General features: G+C 39.2%; 1 protein-coding gene across 30 annotated transcripts in view; it reads right to left on the bottom strand.

Moving 5' to 3' along the window:
* Positions 1-8,724: 8,724 nt before the first annotated feature.
* The window catches only part of LOC109066226 (transcription factor SOX-6-like), a 150,932-nt gene continuing 136,991 nt past the window's right edge, over positions 8,725-22,665 (bottom strand). For 27 of the 30 annotated variants that reach the window (XM_042759950.1, XM_042759952.1, XM_042759965.1 and 24 more), the window contains 3 exons: positions 16,826-17,059; positions 14,916-15,132; positions 8,725-13,928 (listed from right to left, as the gene is read on the bottom strand). In XM_042759950.1, coding sequence (XP_042615884.1) covers positions 13,619-13,928; positions 14,916-15,132; positions 16,826-17,059 — 761 coding nt within the window. In that variant the 3' untranslated portion in view covers positions 8,725-13,618. The remainder of the gene's footprint in view (positions 13,929-14,915; positions 15,133-16,825; positions 17,060-22,665) is intronic. The other 3 variants (XM_042759962.1, XM_042759960.1, XM_042759961.1) reach the window with 1 other exon arrangement.

Below are 22,665 nucleotides of genomic sequence, written 5' to 3'. Positions count from 1 at the left end.
GCCACGACTGTATATTTTTTTGGATGATAAAGAATCATATTCCTTTTTTTTCCATTTCTAAATATGCACTAATTTCAAGTCCATCTTTGTAGCATTAAAAAATATATATATATATATATGTATATATATATATATATATATATATATTTAATTTTAGAAGGACAGAAAAAAAAGAGGAATTAACAACCACAATCCCGTCCTTCTCCCTTTCTCTTATTCCTCTGGGTAAAAGCAGATAAATATTTAAATTCACTTTCTTCAGTGTGACTGAATAGTGATTATCGAAATCTGAAAGCATGTTTGGTTTCATTTTTGTGCGGGATGCGGGTTGAATTTCTAGGGAGGTAACAACAGTAATTCTGGCAGCTTCACGTTTTTATAATCATACTTACATTTATGATTATGGAGGAGGGGTGATACATGAAAAAGGAAAATGACACTGGAACGGCAGAAGATGCCAGTAGCCTGTAAGTGCTGTTACAAAAAGGGCCAGTAAATTGTCAATTTATAAGAGCCGTCTTTTCAATAGATTGCCACTTACGGGAGGATGGAGCGATAGCGCACTCTGAAAAGTAGTTCAGAACCTGACAACAATACGCTGAGTCCAGTGGGTTGCACCTCAACAATTCAGCTATAGTACTTTTCTTATCTTCATCTTAGTGTAAAACAGATCACCATATTCACAGAGGCACAAAACATAATGTTGACTTTGGAGCCAATGAAGCAGTCGCCATCTTACAGAAAAATGATACAGGGAAAAAATATGCCTCTCTCCTTAAAAAGGCTGTTTTCGAATAGTAATAATAATAATGACGACGATGATGATAAATATCATTAAAATTGTGTATACTCATTATCCTCTTACTAACCAAAGCCTAAACTAAAAGAGTTGGAATGGAGAGAACATATGGCATATGATCACACTCGTGTATATTCAAGTGTCACTCTGGCATTTACATAAATATATTCCTAACCCAACAGAGAGGTGGTAACAAAGCGGCTGCATCTGACTGTAATCCCAAGAAATGCACCATACCCTCTTGCTTTTCTTCAGCTTCTACTTTCATGTTAAATTCATGGTTCTGGAATGCGCTTTAGTCAACACACTAGATCCTCTGTGGCTAATGTCCCCTATGCTACAGTCTCAAAAAATGCTTATGATTTCACAGTTGGGATGGGGGGCGGGGGGCTCCTTAAAAAACTAAATACAAATCATCTTCCTCCCAAGCACACAGAGGGACCTAAAGTAAGCAAAGGTCAACAAAACCATGTCTTTGTTTATCCTTGTGCAAGTATCACAGTCCCAAAAGCAAACAGTCTGTTTAATTCAAGTGATTATCAAAGACAAATAAGATCAAGTGGGCCCATCTAACAAAGATATTATGGCACAGAAGGATTAAAAAGGAATACAGGAAACAAGATAATGTGTGTTGCAGATGTTCTGTACTGTAGAGATGTTTACTGATTTAAAAACACAGGTTGACAACTCAGGGTTCAAAAAAAAAAAAAAGGATGATCTGATGGCCCAACGCCAGTGTGGGAGAGTTTCAGAAAATATTGTAAATTTCACCTGCCCAGTTGGGCCAGTACACATCAAATCTTACATTTATAGAACTTATGTGTTTTATTTATTTTTTTATCTCTCACAAATTTAATTTTGAAGACCATAATTTGTGACTGTTTTAGAAATATCAGCAAGAATGGAATGAAAAAAATGACTAGTTACAACTAGTTACAAACTATTATGTTGTTTTACAAAAAAAAATTAAATGAAAAAAAAAGTGTGCTTATTAATGTTTAGCTGTCATTGAGTTATATTATATCTGTATAATATCTATTGAAAAAAAATTATCATATCTATCTATCTATCTATCTATCTTTATATATATATATATATATATATATATATATATATATATATTATTTTTTTTTTTCTTCAGGGCTTGACTGGACAAGCAGAAAAATCCATACTGTTGAGCCCTGCCAATTGTAGCTTTATATGGTCAGGATCTAAGTCTGGATCTATTTGCATTCAAGTCTTATGCTGTACACACTGCAGCCAGTGCTAGGATCCCTGAACACAAAACAGCAGCACATCTGAGCAAAAGACAGACAGAACTGGCAACTATAAAAAACGCTTACAGAACTCTCCCAGTCAGTGTGTCGAGATAACAGCAGATCACTTCCTACAGGACGAGATTTTCAACACGAGCGATTTACTAAAAGAAACAGATAGCTTAGATGTAACAAATGATTATTCATCATCCTCCATTGGAAATGTACTGGGGTTGTGAAAAATGCATGAATTACTAATTAATGAGGCATTCTGAGCAGATTTACATATTCATAAAGGTGGGGTTGAGTAATTGACATATGCATGAGAGAGCTGAGTGATGGTTTTGAGATAATAACACATGCCTTCACAGGAACCTTTATTTTTCTAAATTCTTCAAAAAGCAGAGGGAGTGAAGATGCTTTTAAATTTCCATTACGTATTCATTCTTCCCCAAAGAAATGCAGTCAAATGCTTTCAGAGATAAATACACTGAGGGAATGCAATGATGTGAAACAGTATGTAAAATTACATTTTGTGAAATATTGCCCTATACAGATTCAAAAGTTCATTTAGCAAACGGATGTGCCCAACAACCATGATTAGAAATTCGAAACATGTGACTGAATCCTAAAAGGAACACACAAATATGCTTTCAAAGACGAGTGAAGGGGAAAAAAAGACAGAAAAAGAGAGCATAACAAAATACATTTATGTTAAGAGCTAACTTGCATACGTGCAGTCAATCAATCATCGACAGGCTCGACAAAGTGTGATGAGAGCCCGTCTAATCCAACGTAGAAAAATGTAAACTGAAATTCAGATGTCAACAGAGCTCTACTAGATCTAATTCTGTGGCACTTTCCCAAAGTAACACCCATTTCCAAACGTCCCACCTAACAATTCTGATAGGCCATTTCACACATACTTCTACCATATTAAAAATGGTATTTAGTGTTAAGACCTCTCAGATAGCTGATGAAAGGATCTGATTTATAGCATCCCGTCGTGCCATGAGGTCAGCTTTTTGGAGACTTACTGCAGATGGGGTGGGTCCAAGAGCTTTTGGACAGGGCGAGCGTGTATGTCAGTCAGAAAACCTCTCTGCCATTGTTAGGAGTGCTAGAACAAAAGCCTTGTGAAAGCTGACCCAAATATGGTGCATTAGAAGAGCACAAAAACATTCAAATGGTTCCTAGGCTTTCTTTACAACTATGCACCGCCGAATGACAAGTTCAACAAAAAACATGTTGAGTTTTTCACCCGGGCCTATTGTGTTCCCACATTAACTCCAAGCTGAGCTCTTTGAGCTCGTCCAGAGTTGTGTCTGGACTCCATGGGTCTGCGATGGCTCTGTCAGCAGGCTTGGCCTCTGCTGCACTTCACACCGTCTCCTTCAATGTTCTTTTCATTCTCACTCTCTTTTTCCCTCCTCTCAGCAACTTGGCTTCCACGCATGCTGAAGCGAGCGATTGATGGGGCAAGAGGGAAGTTAAACAATTAAAGATGGCCCTCTGCGCCAACTGTTTTGTGCATTAGGCGTCACGCTGAGAGGAAGCCTTTGTGCTCGCAGTTATTGTTTGGATGGAAAACGAAAGATCTCATTCTCAAAGCAAAAGGACTCTCTGTAGCCAGTGTGAATAATATATCAAGGTGCCTGGGTATAACAATCATTTGATTCCCACTGGGACTGGATGGATGTAATTATTCCTGGATCACGGCATAACTGAAAATGAGCTTCATGCAACATCTGGTCAAGCACAGCCAATGGGAGACCAAAAACTAATTGCGAGTATAATGGCAGGTCTCGGTATTTAGCAAAGCGAATAACAGCTGTCCTTATCAATCAGATGCAGATGATCACTATCGCACATGGGGGGCTTGACGGCAGAGGTGAAGTATCACAGCTTTAGAAACGCTGAAGTTTGACTTTAACCTTGCAGGACTTTTTGGAAGGCACTTCTGAGTATGGGAGAAGAGTTTTGGCAGAGGAACAGAAAGCCTGGTGGGTCCACACATCTCGGGATGCTGGTACTCCACACTAATCCATTTTAAACCATCTGTGAAATTAGCAAGATTCCTTAAGTCCTTCACCTCCAAGGATTAAAAATGGCCCTGGGTCTGAGCCATCACATGTACGCATATGTATGCATGTCAGCCCAAACTTCTGACGCTGTAATCACACTTTACCCTCTACATGACAGACGCTTTTGAAAAGGACAATTTCAGCCAAGCATCTCTCCTCACGTCTTTTCAGATGCTCTTTGAAATCTGTAGAATCTTTGCACTTTGTGTTATATTACATAAATATGAGCCTTCTTTGTGCGTCTTACTCCCCCTGCAATTCAGCACACTCCAAAGTTGAATAGCAACAGCACACATGGCCTGGCATGCTGCGAACTAGTCAAAAACAACCGAAAAGGAAGGCATTTAAGGGCTTGAACATCTGCTGAATGGCAGTCTGAGCCGCGAGGTAAACAAAAGCCATACATAGACAAAAGTTACCTGCAATGTCTACTTGAACCATACACATAAACAGCTTGAAAGTGCAACTCTTCAGTCCTGCAGAGTTTCAGCCAAATCTGTACATTGAAGTCATGAGTCAAGTTTAATGAGAAAATCAGATAAATAGGGAAACAGCCCTCCCTGACTGATTCACTGGACTCAGTGGCAATAGCATGGAGCCGCCACTTCCAGAACAGTAAAATATTGTTCCAGACGACTCCCTCCAATGTTTAGTCATCAGGGTCATTAAATAACAGGGCTGTCGCCTCCACACAGCAATACAGTATTAATTATTATTTGCAGCCCAAACACCTACTATGTTTGTACTAACACTCTGACAGTTCATCCAAACAGGCCATTTAGAGGCTGAGACACCATTCTCCGTACTTACGAATGCCCCCACCTAGCCTTCCCCTGTACGTCCTAACACAGGCTTGTGCAGAGAAGTGCACCGTATCAGAGGGATTAAAAACCAGTTCCATGGAAATAACAATAATTATGTCTTTAGAACATCAACAGCCGCCACATCTGCATGTGCCCAGAGAAGCACAAGGGCAAATGTGCAATGCCAAGGCTGCCTTCAGGGCCAAAGGTTTGTAATGCAAGCTTTGTGAATTACAATAAGATTTACTGTGCAGCAATATATGTCTAATTTTCCATCTACCGCAGGGCGCTTCAGCAGCAGAGAGCTGACACAGGCGTCTATTATACACACCATGGTTAAAATGTGGTTATTTTACGCATGCTCTCAGGGGAAGGAGCTTACTGTGCACTCTGGCTTTGGACAAAAAATGATTGATGTAGATAACAAAAGGAACACATAAATGGTTTTCCAAAAATGTTTTGAAGTAAGTTCTATTCCAGATCCATGTCTTTTTCCTACTATGGCAAACAGAATTTAGGGAAATGATAAAAAGCTTCCCTTTCTATCTGAGATCATTTTTATTTCTTCACGCCAAAGCAGGTACTCAAGAGACAGTAACTGATAATCTGCTTTTTCATGGCAAATATCACTTCCGGGGGACATTAACTATTAAAAACATTACAACAAAATGAGACATGTAATCAATATCAGTTTTGACATGCTACTCAGAAACATTTATTTACTGAACAATTACATTTTGCACTAAATTTCATCAGTAATTATTTATCACAAAGAGCTATGTCAAAGAGGTGAAGCTAGCTGGAAGCAAAAAGAGAGATCCCAGTGGCTGGAATCCAAAAGATGAAAAAACTCCTGCAGTTTAGAGGGCTTGGTTTCCACCACGACTTCCACCATTTTCCTGGCAGATGCTGCAGTCAGTCAGCAGGAGCACATACACATTAAGAATAGCCTCTACATATTTGCTTGATGTGTTTAGGAAGACGCATCAAGGTATAGTTGGTCCATCTAACCTCACACTTACTCTGAAAGATTTACAAGCCACTCTACACATCTACAGTATCGTTACGGTGCAGCAATGATGTACCCTTGAGAGGAAAACAAGCTCCAGTTGCCAATGTTACCCGACCAGTTCTATTGTGAAAATCACAAGATATGTGGCTATTTTTTGAAAGAAAAACATTGCATTTCAAAGAAAGCAAAATTAAATAAATAAATAAATATTTCCTGACCTATATGGAAGCTTAAATTATTCTCAAATCATTGCTGATAACCAATAAATGGTCAACAGTAAATTTTGACTTTATCTATTGACATGCACTGGGTACCATAATGGGTCCATACTTTTCTGTCCTGTTTTCCATTTCTGGTTTCATAATAAACAATGTGTATCAAACCTGTCTGAAATAATATAGCATTAGGTAAATATAAGCTCAAGGTCAACAAGTGCAGTTGTTGGTTGCCAAAGAAATATTTGTATAGAAGTCTGACAAATTAAGAGAAGAATGTCTGTGTACAGCGCTATATTCCTTACATTTCATGCCAGAGCAAGGAAAGAAAATGTGCTTGCAGCTTTCAAATGAAAATATCCACAGAAGAAAGTGTGTGTTCTTTCCAGTTCCAAATCTAATACCTGCCAATACAGAGTAAGAAAAAAAGGTCATTTTCTTACTCTATTGGAGAATACTTTTCCTTGTTTTGAGCATAAAGTACAAAATTTTGTTATTTACTTCTCAAGTAAAGCTTATTTAAAACAAGGTACATTTACTGGAAAACAAAGTACAAATAGTTATTTGCAGCGTACATCACGATGCATATTTAATGTTTTGAGGGCAGTCCATTTATGCTTTTGGAAACAAAAACAGTTATTTCAATTTTTAACTCACTAATCATTTCACAGTCCAATAAATTAATGAATCAAGTACGAGATATTGAAAATCAAAGCTAATGTTATGTCCAATTCATTAATTACTTGGGAAATACTGTAGAAGGTCTAGTGCATTGCATTGTGGGATACAATAATCTATGCAGTAAGATTTGCTGTATACTGTATGTTTTTATCTCATTCCACAACCTAGCCAGACATTGATCAACTAAACAGCAGGACTGAGATGCCTCAGTTTCCATGAGGTTGTGCATGGTATTTCTTTCAGCTTGAGAGAACAAAGGAAAGAAAGAAAGAAAAAAAACCCTGGACTACTCCCTAGTTAGCACTAACTACTGAACTAGGAAACTGACTGAGACACCTGTAGTAGGCTTTTTTCTGCATACAACATATGCGTACTTCTGTACTGTCTAGATAGTACACAACATATACAGCAGCAAGAGTAGTATGCTTTTGCAAACATAGCTGTGGATAAGGCCTAAGTCCCTTTAAGGCATGTCAGTTCACTCAAGGGGGATATTCATAACCTTGATGTTATACATCTCCTATCTAATTTAAAGAATAGTGTGCAAAGATATGGCAAAATTACGTTTTAATAACATATTTCAAAGAGGGATAAAATATGACGATAATTAAATAAAATAAGCCTCTTAGGCCCCGATTACAATAGTGCGTTTTCGTTTTTGAAACGCATAATTTTTGCTACAGTTAAAACTATTTTTGAAGCTGACCCAGTGAATGCATACACACCTTCCAGCGTAAATATCCCAATAAATACTGCCTACATATCGAGCGTTACGATTTCTCCCTTTCAGATTTATACGAGACAATCTTTAATTTAACACATGACTCTTTCAATACAGACCTACCAGGTCTGAGTTAGTTAAGCAGTGATATGTAAATGCCACCATTTACTGAGATTCAGCTATTGCGCTGGTCGTGTTATTGTATGACCCTACCCACCTGCACGCGCCGCTAGTAAATGCTCTGTTCTCCCGCGTTCATCCATCCACGTGCTGGAACGTCATTGGCGTTGAATCCACGCACGTAACAATAAACTGATCACATGGCTAAAGAAAAAAAAAATTACCTGACAAATAACTAAAAATATAATTATAACTGAGCTTTTTGGCGAGCAATTTAATCGGTGTGCAGCAAACGTCACGTATGAGTGTATGCACAGATTAGTGTGATTACATTTGAAAGAATGCAAACACACTCCTGTTCACTTCATACCCTTGAACCTAGAGCTCACTGTTTGGCAAGAAGGGAATTTAGAAATATAGGCTATGTATGTCCAAGGACATCAATTATTATTTTTTATTTTTGCTAATATAAAATATTAATTGATGTGACATTTTCTTTTTCATCATTTAGCCCATGCTTTTTATCTCACAAATAACTGTTCCTCTTTGAGGTGCAATGTTGATAGAGTAGAATGATTTTAATTTATTGTACCATTAAATAGTTCTGATTGCTAGATCTAACTAGAAATTATAAGAATCAGGTCAGCCATGATTATTATTACATTTGTTGCCCATCTAAGAAACCTGCCAGTGGAATGAGTGCAAGGAAAAAAAACAAGGCATCTGTTATCAAGGCTGCCACATAATATGAAAATAGTTTGCATGTGTGAAGTTTACTTCTTTGCTTACTCATACACAAAAGTATGTAAATGTTTGAATTCTCTCAAGCTGCATTTCTACTTCAGATATTGCATTTATTATGGCAGTTCATATTATGCTTAAGGCACATTAAGTAAATTAATTTCCTAGCACAACAAACTCCCAATGTCAAATTAATTTCAAAGATTTACTTTTAAAACTTCAGGTTAAATAATATTTTGAATATATCCACAACCAAATGCTATTTAAACAAAAGAAAATGCAACACAGCAAATAAAACAAAATGTCTCTTTAATTTGTAAGTGTCAACAGCAGTACAAAAGATGGAGTGATGTTGAGACAATTTTGTCATGTGTGTGTACTCTATCCTTTATGGAAAAAGAGGAAATCTTGAGGTAAATAAGCAAACAGACAGGAACACCCTCATCTGCCGTCGTACATCAGTCAATTGAGAATATACTGTAAAAATGGTGTTACATCATAATATGCCAAATGCTGCTTGTGGGGAGAACAACCTAGATATTTGTACAATCCACTAAGGTGTCTAAATACACCGAAATGTGTTACTCATCTGTTTTATTTTTTATTTTATTTGATATAATAATACTACCATTACAGAGAAGACTGGTCTCTGGACATACAACTGTAGCATTAATTAGTTTACCTCACGTCAATACTGCACATGGAAACCAATGACTTGCTGGTTTACATACTAAAGCCAAGCAAAAAAATATTTTTAGTACCTTTTTTCTTTTTTAACAATAATATCATTAGCAAATAGCTGTGTTTTGTACTGTATAAAGAAGAATGTAAACACAAATGTGATGGCAACCTTTTTAAGTTCAATTAAAAACTTTACACTGGACTGTACAAGATATTATTATAAACTATTTACATTTTTAGACTTAAAATTTTTTTTTTTTTTTTTCAAAAAGCAGCAACAGATACTATTCTATATCTCTAACGCCCAAACAATAATACCTGCCATGGGTCTGTGTACCTGCTGAGAAACTGATCTCTACACACACACACACACACACACACACACACACACAAAAAAGACCTAAAGAAAAGTGTTATCGGGCTGCTAGCGGGATTTGTAACTAGTGTGTACCTAGCGACAGAGGAGCCACACACAGTGATGCTTGAGAGACTACAGAAATCTAAAAGCAAGTAGCATTGACAACAGCATACGTTGTCCCTGACAGCAACATTTTACTCTTCTGAACAGCAGCTAGCATGTCAGTCCAGCATGTCAGTGAATTGTGCTGATTTAAATTAACAAAAATTATCCAACAATATACATCACAAAAGTCCATACTAAAAAAAAACATTACAGTAAGATAAGTAGAAACTCCCAAGCTTTGTCCTCAGTTATTGTACCTATTTTGCATTAATATGGCAGTGATAGTTATGAATTAAAAAAGAAATGTCATTTAGACTTGCTGTTTACTGGATGGGAAATGGTCTATTAAACACTATGAAGCAACACAGAGAAAAATACTGTACGAAAATGCAAATGCACAGAGTGGGTCTGCATTGTGCAGCATAAAAAAACAAAAAACAAACAAACACACAATCATAAATATTTGCACATCCCCAATGGATTATATGCTCACCGAGAAACTCACATACTGTATGTTTTCAGATGAAGCTGTACTGTGACACGCCACAACCGATGCCCCACAATTACACGTTCTCTCATTCAAATTTGGCACAAAACCAATTATTATATAACTTCAGCAAGTACCTCAACAATTAGAAAATTTATAAAATAAAAAAAAAGAAAAGAAAAAGAAAATTACGTACATGGATTTCAAGATTTGTCCTTTGCTACAGAGTGCACTAACAACATAGCAAATGGCTGGTTAACTTAGCATGGAGTGCGAGGTTCATCACTGAAACACATGGAAATGAGATGCCCGGGTGTCTCAGCTGTGTCTCCAATACTACTCAATCACCAGGGAAGTCAATTCAGCAACTACATGAGGTACAGTGAATTGTGTTTGTGATTTCGTTCTGTTTTCTAAGTACAATGACCAAACACACACACACACACACAAAGTAAAATACATAATTTATACTTCAGTAAGTATCCATGAACAAAAATAGAATTCTATTTTCCTATATTTACAATAAAAAAAAAAACTAAAAAAAAAAAAAAGAAACTTTGTTTTGAGCTCCAATCCATTTTGAAATTTCACTGTTTTTATTCTTGTTCTCTGATTGTCCTTTAATTCTGTTCTACTGACACTTTTAGAGCCAATAATGGCTAATAAATACAATAAAATGTCTATATGCACTAGAGAGCTTCAAATACAATATACAACACAAACATACATGACCATCAAAAATGTGCTACTGAAGTCCGGTGTGTCTCAGTTGGACAGTCACTATGCAAGCCTCTCCGTCGAGTTTACTGCTCTTTCTCCCCAAGGCAGCACTGGAGCTTAAACAAAGTGTTCATTCATCACGTGTCTTTGCATAAATAAACAAAATGTGTCAAAAGAAAAATGATTCAAATCTGGCAACTGTGAGGCGTGCTCACATGAGTCCAAACAGGTGACTTGTTCGTGTCTGTTTTTTTTTTCTTCCTCGCACAACGGCTTCACATTAGTCAGAATTGCTAAAAATACCATTTATATCCAGTGCTTGTAACACTTTTGAATCATTGTCTCCATGTGAGATCGAAATTGTCTCTTTTTTTTCTTTTTTATCTATACAAGCGCAATCAAGTTTCAGTCCCAACAACAGTTCTTTTGTCTGCTACCAGCCTACAGAACTGGCTTGGCATGGTCAAGGAAATATGTACAAATCCCGTACAAATCAACCAATCCACCAGCAAACAGATATAACAGCTTTAAACATTAAATGTTGGCTTGTAATCAGGGAAGAAAAAAAAAAAACTGAATGTGGATGTCAAGGGACACCCAGCAAAGTATTGTACCTTATGTAAAAATCACGACAAACTTAAAACCAACAAAATAAAAGGTACGAATACAAGCTTCTAAAGAAGTGCTTAAAACTTCTACGAATTAAGTAAATGCTTTTCAAAGAGGGGCGCTGAGGAGAAAAGTCAATGCTTCAACTGCTGGGAGAAGTAAGCGCTAAATAGCCATTGGTATCTTTTAGACCTTTGGAGGTAATGCAGTGACCAGCAGCCTCGCTGTGACATTTCCTGTCTATTCTAATCTCTGGGTTACTGATGAAACTGACAGGTTCAAGGGCAAAGGCAAAATAGCGGGACTCATGCATTAATAATGCCGTATTTCAGATGATACCGACTCGTCAGTCATTTTAATAATCCCCCACAGCTTGATCTACTTGTTCCATCTGCTCGCTAGCACCTCGTGGCTGCTTCTGGCCGCGGCCTTTCGCGAGCGCTTTGATGGAGGGAGGGCACAATAAACCACATGGGCCTCGTTTCCATTGTTTGCTACCTTTCTCCTGGGCACGGGCCGATGCCGGGAGCCAGATGGTAGCCCCTTGAGGCAGGGTGTGCGCTGGGCAGAGGTCAGGTGAGTGGAGGTGAATGGCACTCGCACCCTGTAGGAGCTTTCAGTAGGGCCAAAGCCCAAAACAAGAGGCCCTGACCGCTGGCTGCTTCTTGGCTGTCCTTCCACATGGAAACAACCTAAGATCCATTCTGCTGCCGGAACAAGATAATTTAGTAGAATGCAGGACTGCCTTTTTTTTTTTCAAGTGCTCAAAAAAGATTGAATCCAAGTAAAATGATTTAAATTGCAGAACAAAAAGGGCAGATTTGACTTTGTGCATTTTCAAATGTATGTTTCTGAACATATCTTTAAATAAATACAAAGTATCTCAAATCCAAGTACCCACTAAAAATTTGGAAAATAAGTGCCATTGTTCGTTTAGTAAATTTTCTCCTTAACCCTTTGCATAACTGGCAAAAAACATCCTTATAAACTGGACTTTCTCTTAAGACATAATGATGAACACACTGCAGAAGGCCAAAGGGCATACGCTCTGCTTTAAGACTATTTCTGTCAGTTAAGATTACAATGTCTTCAAGACTTCAGCGTAAATAAAAAACGTTAAACTTGCTGCCCTGGAAAACGGGGCTAAAGACTTAGCAGAATGTGTGCGTTCATATTGTACAACAGCAATTTGTGATTGTAATACACCAAAGCTGCCTTTCCTTGCCTGTCCAATTCTGCAGATTGGATGCCATTTGGCCCATTGGTATTCCGGCCTGATTACAAACACTGTGATTAAGAACCGAGTGGGTAAGACTGAACTAGACTACTGAGAGAAGATGAGGGCGGTGGTCAGGGGATCACTGCATTGAACCTCCTGGAGAACTATGGCATTCTTAGTTCCTGAGCATTTGGACATGGTAGTCAATAGAGAGGAGGGAAAAAAGTGGGCTTTGTAGATAAGATGGCAAGGATTGTCTAAGACTCATGCAGTCTCTCCCTTAAGACTTTCAAATTTAAGATTTAAGAGCAGGAAGCTTATGATATGTTTGGCACATCTGGACTTGTAGTAGTAGTAATAATAGTAATAACAACAACAACAAGAACAATAATAATGGGGAGTTTTAGGCCTTCCCTCTATGGTTCGGCAAATGTAAGGATTTCTTCAGTTTTATCGTATTATGAAATGTCAAATGAAGTGTCGTCTTTTTCATTTTAAATAGTTCTGATTAAAAACATTCACAAGCTGTTGGCTGGTACAGCATACCTGAGTGAGATATAGAACCCCGTCGAAAACAGTAATGTACGCTTCAAAAGAAAAAAAATACATGTGTAAATCCATTTGAATTTAAGTAAGACTGTAAGTTATGCATTCATATGAAATGTTTCAATCATAGTCAAGTCCTATTATTCAAAAATGTCGTAGGAAGTACCCTAAATTGTCCATGATCAAAACACAAGAAATTTTTTCAATAAAATAACAATTAAAAAAAAAGGAAAAAACAAAAAAAACAAAGCCAAAATAAAACACAATCAAAATGTTTCACACTCTGGAGAAACACTTAAGACCAATAGCTGTTAAATCTGCAGGAGCCACATCTGCATGCTGGCTCCCAAAATATATATCATCAGAAACAAGTTTTTTGATTTCTGTTGTTGTTGTTCTCTTTTTCATCTTCTTCAGTCTTCCCTCTAATAAAAGGATATTCTTCGCTGGCTGATTTTGCCTTAGATGGCACTGACCGGCTCCTGTGTGTCATTCTCACTGCTGTAGTCCGATTTGGGCTCGTCCTCAAAGTCCTCGTACATGTCCATCTCGTCCTCTCCGTTCACGGGGTGGTTAGACACCATGGTGCCCGGTTCCATCTTCATGTTGAAGGTGCTCTGGATGACGGGGATGGTGGGCTCGGGGCTGGCCGAGGCACTGGAGCAGTCTGACGTCATGTGAGGGGAGGGAGTAGTGGTCGCCATGGTTATGGCGCCGGGGTAGACGACACCTGCGCTGGTGGAGATGGGGATCTGCGTCTGTGGCTGCTGCCTGATACAGAAGTGAAGAAACAGACACATTTACGCTTATGAAGTGCCAGTGTGCACTTTTGCTTTTTACAATGCTCAGAAAAGCTTAAGAGCTTTTAAGAGACGGATGACAAGTTTAACGCTTCACAAGGAAAACAATTACGGTCTCGGGGAATTTGAGAATGGAAAGAATGTACAGAAGCACACAAAACGCTGGACGAAAGCATAGAGCTTGTGGGGTTTTAAACGCTGGCTTGAATGGAACGTGCCCAGCCAGTAGTCCTGTAAAAATGATTCCCAATCAGCAACAACGATTTGGGAACGATTGTGAAAATGACACTCATTTCTTTCAGGGTGACAAAGCCAATTGGTTGGTAGAGACACAGTCTCCTGATCTTTAACAGGCTGATTGATACTCCAGCGCTCGTATTTCTTGCTGTTGAAGTGGAAACACCTGGAGCAGGCATTTTCTTCACTCACCACATGCAGTAAATTATAGAGTTGAGCTCCAAACATCTGCCCTGCAGCCCTCTCTACATTCATACTCGACTCTAATATCCTAAAATAATGGCTACGTGAGTCCCGCTGCCCCCTGTTACCATCTAAATGTGATAAACCACTACTTTCAGGCAATGGGATTCAACCCAGGGCCGTATAGTGCATTTCCCTTCCTTTGAGAAAAAATAAATTTACCACAGCATATAATCACAAAGGGAGTGTGTAGACAACAAAAGGCTGTGCCCTCATTGCTTCGAAGCGTATATTAATATTAAGTGCGAGGGCCGTATAATGTGACAAATGAGCTAAGTGGTTGAATTACTCCAATCAACTTGATTAAATGGTCACTGGCTTCCCACCAGGAGTTGGCACATGGTATGGAGTCATTACCTGCCTATTGTGAGAGCTCTTAGCTGGCTTTATTAACAGTGTATAGGGGTTTAAGAGAGGGCAGGGCATCTTGGACGGCTGCCTGCTATTGTTCATAGCGTTTTTTCCACCGTGCACCTACCCCACAGTGAAGAACTGCCTCATCTCCTGCCTCCTCGACCTCATCATCTGCTTGTACTCGCCGATGCGCAGCTTCTTGCCGTCGATGATGCAGGTGCGCTTGGGTCGGGGCTTGTACTTGTAGTTGGGATACTTCTCCAGGTGGATCTTGCTGAGTCGTGCCTGCTCCTCATAATATGGTTGCTTCTCCTGGTTTGTCATGCCCTTCCAGCGAGATCCTGTTGACCACAGGTTAGGAGGGAGAAATTATAATTACTAATTCTAATTATAAAGTCTAATTATATTTTATAGCTACATTTTATTTTAAACTTTTTTAATTATATACAATTTAATAAAATTAATTAAAAAAAAATTCATGGAGAAAGAATGACTTCTAATTATATTTTATATTTAAATTTTTATTTATTATAAAAATATATGTATGAATTCAATATATTTTAATAAAACCAATATAGAAAATAGTGATATTTGAATGTATTTTTACATTTAGAGACAAAATGAGCTTAAAAAACAATGTACACCAAAATAACTGCATTATTCTGAGGCAAGCACTGCTTTTGTGAATGGAGGGTAACAGCATTACTGTTACCATTTCTGCATTAGGGAAAACAACAGGCTAGTAAATATCTCCAGCGTTCAGAAACATCCGGGCTGACGGGTCTTTTAGTTGCTGTGATCTATTGACTCTCTGGACTTTGGGACAAGACCCATTTAGCCCTGTCATTTTTCATGACAAACACTGCCCACGTGACAGCCACTAAATCCATCTAATTGAGCTGCTCCTGCAGGCATCAAGCCATCAAGTTTAACCGCGCTCATCTGTTTGAGATGCATTGAATTGTGTGGAATTACTTGCAAAAGAAGATTAGGCAGGTGTGGTAATAGCCTGAACATCTTATTCACAGCATATGTTTTGCTTAGTAGCTATGTAATGCTGAGATGCTTGTCTATTGACTGTTAATTAAAGAGTGGAAAGAGCTGGCGTGGTGATATACATTTGCATATTTTGTGCAATTCAAGGTCCAGTGTGCTACAGCTGAAATATCTAGTCAATCAACATAACACTCAGCCTTTCTTAATGGTCCAATTCAGCCTTGTAAGTCTTGGTTTCGGTCCAAAACAGTGGGCTGTTTAAGTTTGGTAAAAACAGACCCTCCTTTTACCTGAACAGAGGTTCAGTGTTTCTGCTGTCCTGATTCATGCTGATATTATAAGTGTCTTTATAAGGATATATTATTAAAGATTTTTTGGGGGGAGGGATTTGGGAATTTCTTTGGAGGGAATTTGTAAATCCCACGTACAAACTTCCATTAACCATGTTCCAATCTATGTGTGTGTGTGTGTGTGTGTGTGTGTGTTTTGTTTGTTTTATTTTTAGCATTTTAATTTTATGCTCACTTGATACATTATTATATCAGATGACATGCACTTAAACTACAATGGAAACAGATTTAATTCATTTCTAAACGCACATCAAGTCATGTGACTTTGCCTCGATTTTTTTTTTGTTTTGTTTTGCTAATAGTTATTTCAGAACTTGGATAGAAACTGAGCTTATCATTCATTGAGTAGTTACTTTGAAAGAAAGTAAAGTAATTTTAATAAGTAAAATGACTGTTTAAATAGCTGTGTTAAAAAAGATATTGGGTTAGTGTGATCCAAAACAAGCAAAGACATTTTTAACAGTTTTTGAAGCACTCTACGATAGTTCCCTGGATACCAGTTGAGTTTATTCTTATGGAGCATGGCTTAATTGTAAACGGAAAGGCTAACACAGATGGCCATTACTGCTGGTCGTGACATACTGATAAAAAATAATGTATAGCCTGAATGCACTGTAAGTCGCTTTGAATAAAAGCACCTGCTAAATGCATAAATGTAAATGTAAATGATTTGGGGGCTTTGACTTACCCAAGATTTTGCTGATGTTGGAGTTGTGCATGTCTGGGAAGGCCTGAAGGATTTTGCGGCGCTCATCTTTGGCCCAGACCATGAAGGCGTTCATGGGCCGTTTGATGTGAGGTTCGTTGCTGTTCCTTCCTCGGGGTTCCCTGTAGACCCGTGCATCGGTAGTGCTGGCGCCTCCTGTTGGCCAACAATAATACTGATGTAGTTTATCTGCAGAGCCATTCAGTTCCTTACACCCTAGGAACACCAGAGCAAGAAGGAGAGAGCGAGTGCAGACCGTTAATCAACTTAGTAGTGCAGTGCATCCATCAGCACATCAGAGTGAATGGAGCTGAACCAGAAGAAGCTGGGTTTGGAGATCCTGAGAGGCCTGCAACTGTACCTTATACTCCAGGCTGCCCATCCCAGAACTGGATGGGACAAGCCCTTGTTTTGCAGTGTAGAACAAGACAGCATTGTGGGTCGAGGAAATCCTGATGACTGAAAACTAGCTGAAACCAGACGAGGAGGACCCTGACTATAATGCCGTTTAAATATTTTGTCTGGGTCACAACGTTCGTACATTCGAACAGCCGTACATTTCTGGATGACTGTCGTAATGTTTCTCCTGCTATGAGTAATAACGGTAATGCTCTGAATAACAAATGTGGCATAAAGGTGTTTGTGTAAGAGAGGTAAAATTAGAAGAGAGGATCACTGCCAATGTCCTGACAAAACATAGTATAGTATAGTAAAAACGTAGTATATTATAGTAAAGTATAGTAAAGTTAAATAAAATAAAATAAACAGATAAAAAAAATACATTAAAAATATGTTTTTCTATTAAAATGATCAGAGGTTTTACACATTTATTCCTATGCAGAGTTAGTGAATGTGGCCTGGTGTGAGTGCGATACAGAGCAAACAGACTTAAAGGAGTGTAGCTCCTCAATCAGGCCATTCACAATCAGCATGTGTGTCCCCCAGTTTCTGTATTTAACTTTACAGCAGAGTGAAAATGATTCTGTTTGCTTGTGCATTTGCTTCCTTTTATATGTAAGATGTGAAAGAATTAAATAAAAGCTGTATGAATATTTCAACAAACAAAAACATGTTGATAAACAAGGCTTGAAAAATAAAACAAACAAACCAAAAAAAAAAAAAAAAAGCCTTCCCATATGCTACGGTACATCTTTAATGATCCAAAAACTGGATAAGAAGGCTTGGAATCAGTCATGAATATTTCATCATCCACATGTGATGTGTATTCATTAGGACCCTGAAACTTCAAGTCTTGGCACACTGTACCTGCTTTTGATTTCTATTATCACTAGTGTTGATAAACAAAATAAAATCTCTAGCTAAGTAATGGATCTTGGCACTACATCGCTATCAAAGCACTGGGATACCGAGATTATTCAGAGGTCAGCGCGTTGCTCTAAGGAGGAGGAGTTGGAAAATAGGCAATGTTGGAGAGTTACCTTCTCTATTCACACACTCTATTCATGTGCCACATTGGGGCCCCGAGAGAGAAAAAGAACCAAGTCTAAATTTCAGGCAGCCAGCAGGAGGCTCTATCCTCCAGGCCCTGCTGGGCAGAACGGCTTTGCCCAGGGTCCAAAAGATCCATTTACACATGTCATGTTTAACAATCATAATAATCCAGAAAGGACTGCTGTTTATCTGGCTGCCCAGCTACACACAGTCATGGTGCATCAGTCAGGGTCTCTCTGATCTTGCCTCTCCACAACTTTGTACCACCAAACACACTACAAGCAGCCGCCTCATCCCAGCCCCTTCCGTTGGGATTATACGGTGGCGGCGTTCCCCACACAGTACATTAATTTCATTTAGCACGCGCTCACCGTGCAGGATAAATTGATTTCACTTTGTTTGGCTTTGACAGCCATGTTTATTGTGCAATGAAATGTAGTGTGGCGTAGGGCTGACAGTATCCATCAACGCTGGGCAATCTGCTGACTGCCGGGGCCAGATGAAGGCATTCATTACCTTGCCATCCCCAGCTCACTCACTCGGCTACCTCACCCAGACACGACCGCCACTGTCTGTTCAGGGGGAGGGGGATGGCCGCCTCTAATTTACGATTCGCCCCGTGCCATTACTTTACCACTGACACTGATTCAGCAATTTATATACTGGCATACGTGCAGATATAGGCAGAGGTGAGCAGCTTATATGCCGGAACCCAGCAGCTGGACTTTAAATTGCAGATCGGATTAATTTCTCTGTTTCACTGAGAGAGGGCGAGAGCAACCGGGGTTGGTTGTATTAATCATCTCATGCCCTATTGTTGCTGTAGTGTGTCAGCAGACAGATACAGCGCTCTCAGTCATTTGAGCGGACTGCAGGAATAAGAGCCGAATTACAGAGTGCCGGTGCTCTGCGGGACGAGACGAGCAGCAGCCCCTGGCACGGAGCCTCGCTCGCAGACACGGGTGGTCCGTGCCCCCCCCCCCCCCCCCCCGCCATTGCAATCATGATGTGCCTTAATCAAAAGCAGCCTAAGAGTTGGCAGCGAGGTAGGCTCGTGCGACGTCACCCCGCATCCACAACATGCAATTTACAACCCTCTGCTTTTTTTCTAGCTTGTTGTTGTTTAATAAGAAAGCTTACATGCTTCTGACATTTACAAATTAGCATTAATTGACATTTTTTTCCCCAGGGCGGCTCTTTTAGGAAGCACCTAGTTAGGTGTGTTATTGTGTAAATAAATGCAGATGTTTCAGGATGCCATGGGAGACCCCCTGAGGTGCGTGAGGGTGGGCGGGCGAGACGGCAGGAGGCTTCTAATCGACTTTATTGTGATTTATGAGACCCAGTGCCCAACATGACAGAGCGATACAAGAATCTCTATTTAATTTGTCTCTCCCGGTGAACAGGAGGGAGAGTGGAGGGGGACTGTATGAATTATAGAGAAAGAGAGAGAGTGCTCGCGTGGAAGTGTACGAGCGAAAGGGGCCCCGTGGACCGGCACACCTGCCTGCAGCAGGCCCAGACTCGACAGCACGCGGAACGGAGCCAAAAGGCTGCAGCTAGCCTTTTGTTTTGAGGGCACACACAGACTGTCACTCAAGAATCTGCTTGGAGAAACAAGCAACAATCACGCAAACCTGCCAGGCCCTCTGCGGACAATCCAATAAAGAAAGAGATGCCTTTCTGCAAAGGTATTCAGTGCTGACAATGGGATCTCTCCTAATATGCACAGACAGATACGACACAATGCTCTGCTCTCCCATTCATGTCAGCACTCATATTCTGCTAATTAAACCATTACAGCTTACATGTGATTGAAGCCCACCACTGTAATGTGCCAATTGTTGAGTTGCACCCAGCTGGATATTTGGAATTCTGCACTGTGTGTGAGAGAAGTATAAACGGACAAAAGCGCGTCTTGTTAGCGCATGTTTCTGTAAGCTATTGTTTCTCATGCATCTTGCCCTGGATGTTGTAAGATCTTGAAGAGGGCCATGCTAAATTCCTTTTCGCACTACACCATTTTAGAGACTGCTGATGAAAGGAGTCCTGGGATGAATTGCAGACTATAGAGACAGAAAAACTGAATAAAGAACCGGCAGGGGAACGCTTGGAAAACACAGACAGACACAAGACACAAACACACGAGTTTCTAACTCAGAAAAAAAATAAAAATGGTAATATTTTAAGTTGGTGACTCAAATTTGGTAGGTTTTTTTTTTTTTTTTTTTACTGAAAGTTTAAAAGTTAAAAGTTTTTAAGTTGTATTTTTTAACCTGTGGCAGAAATGGGCTTCCATATTCATCACCATTCAAAAGGTTGAAGTCAGTAATATTTATTTAATTACATTTATTCAGCAAGGACACACTGAATTGATTACAGTAAAGACATGTTTGATGTTACATAAGATTTCTCTTTGAAATTTTAAAATTTCTATTTATCCAAAAATCCTGAAAAAAAAAACCTGTATCATGATTTCCACAAAAGCAAATTAGCATATTATAATAATTTCTGAAGGATCTTGTGACACTGAAGACTAAAGAGTAATGGCTTCTGAAAGCTTTGCTTTGCCATTACAAGAATAAATGATATTTTAAAATGCATTAAAATAAAAAAACGTTATTTAAAATTGTTATAATATTTCACAGTATTACTGTTTTTCTGTAATTTTAATCAAATAAATGCAGCCTTGATGGCCATACAAAGCCTTTAAAGATTTATTTAAAACAAATAAATAAAAAAATGAAAAGAAAAATCGTACCGACCCCAAATTTTTGAATAGTAGTGTAGATCCTTGCATATTCTGTGTTCTTATTATGACATAATATGGTGCCGTTTATCATACTCCTTCATAAAATGATCGTCTAACACACAAAAATGTCTGATTGAGCTTTCGGTTCCTTTGCTTTGACTGCAGTGAACCTCAGATTGCTACCCTATAATAATTCAGTGATAACCTTGCCACAATTAAACCATATGCATAAATAATACAGCATTAACATAGTTGAGAGATCACATAGTAAAGGCAATACAATCCTCGCCAACATTCATTTTGGCCGGCATTGTCTCAAAAGTGTGCTGATATTACCTCGACTTCCTGCCCCTGGAATCTCTCAACACATCCTTTGTTCTGCTAAGACCCCCGTCTGACAGAGATAGTTTAAACACATGCACGACCCCAGACTTTCAGCAAACAAAACTCATACACTGCCATATGTGAATGAACAAAGGGGCCATACTAAAGCCTTTTGTGGTATTAGTTAATGTTTTTTCATCTGAGCTTAAAAAGACCTAATGACTTTGCGGTGAGCTGATGCATGTGGCTCGTGGCTTTTTGCGAAATGAAGGAAATTCTATCTATTTCCATACCCCACCGTTATTTTCCAACAGCCTCTCTCTCGTTAGAGCTTTGGCAGCTGTTAATTTGGTTGCTGCATGCTTTGCAAATATTAGTTCTAGCAACCTAAAGATTTCTGCGAGTTACAGCAGTGACAGAGAGCTGTTTTACACCCTGAGCCTTTTCCAATATAACGTGCCTTTTCAGCGGGCAGGACCTCAGTACAAGGAAGCACACGGCCATTACGGACCCACTCAGTAATTTTCCTCTGCTCTCCATGGCAGTTACTGTATGAGTCTGTTTGCCCTGTTAGTGTGTCAAGAAATTTAATTCTCAAATGGTAGTTTCCTACTTAGCTGATAAATCATTTAAAGTGCATTAAAAAAATAGCTAGCTTATATTGACAAAGCCCCAAAGCTTCTCAACAGAGTAGTGTAATAAAACAAAGACAAGTGGCAAATAAACAGGATGAAGAGTTGCCTTTTTTAAGCGTAGGTATCGCAATACACAGTGCTCACATTCCTCAAATGTTCAGGGAGAGGAATGGAATTTGTTTGACTTGGTCTATCAAAAAAGGCTCTAAACACAAAAACACACAAGTAAACACTCCATGTTTCCCAACGGGCAAACACATTCTCCTTGTAAAAGAGACTATTTAATGTGGGGCGTATCATCATAAAATGCAGTTCACATCTTTCATCTCGATGTGTTTGCGGGAAGATGGAGATGGGGATGACTCTGAGAGCTCACAGTGGTGCCTGTCCACTAAGATGAGAAACCTCTGTGGCGTTCTAATCCTGTCTGTTCTGGGAGTAAACTGACGGGATGTTCTCCACTCCTTCACCTCCACTTAGGACTTTAAAGGAACTCTGCATCACTTGGGTGGCTGGGTGACCTCAACCCTGCCCCTGACTGTTCTGGAGCCCACAGGAGATGGATTCCCACTGTGTTGGAGGACCCGAGGACCCAGCTTTCTCACTGATCTAAGAGGGGTGGGACAGGCTTCTTGGCGGGAATCTGCTCTGGTCTGGTT

The sequence above is a fragment of the Cyprinus carpio genome, chromosome A7, assembly GCF_018340385.1.
Source record: "Cyprinus carpio isolate SPL01 chromosome A7, ASM1834038v1, whole genome shotgun sequence".
Lineage (NCBI taxonomy): Eukaryota > Metazoa > Chordata > Actinopteri > Cypriniformes > Cyprinidae > Cyprinus > Cyprinus carpio.
The sequence above is the reverse complement of the archived record's forward strand: the minus strand, read 5'-3'. Positions and strand labels throughout refer to the sequence as shown.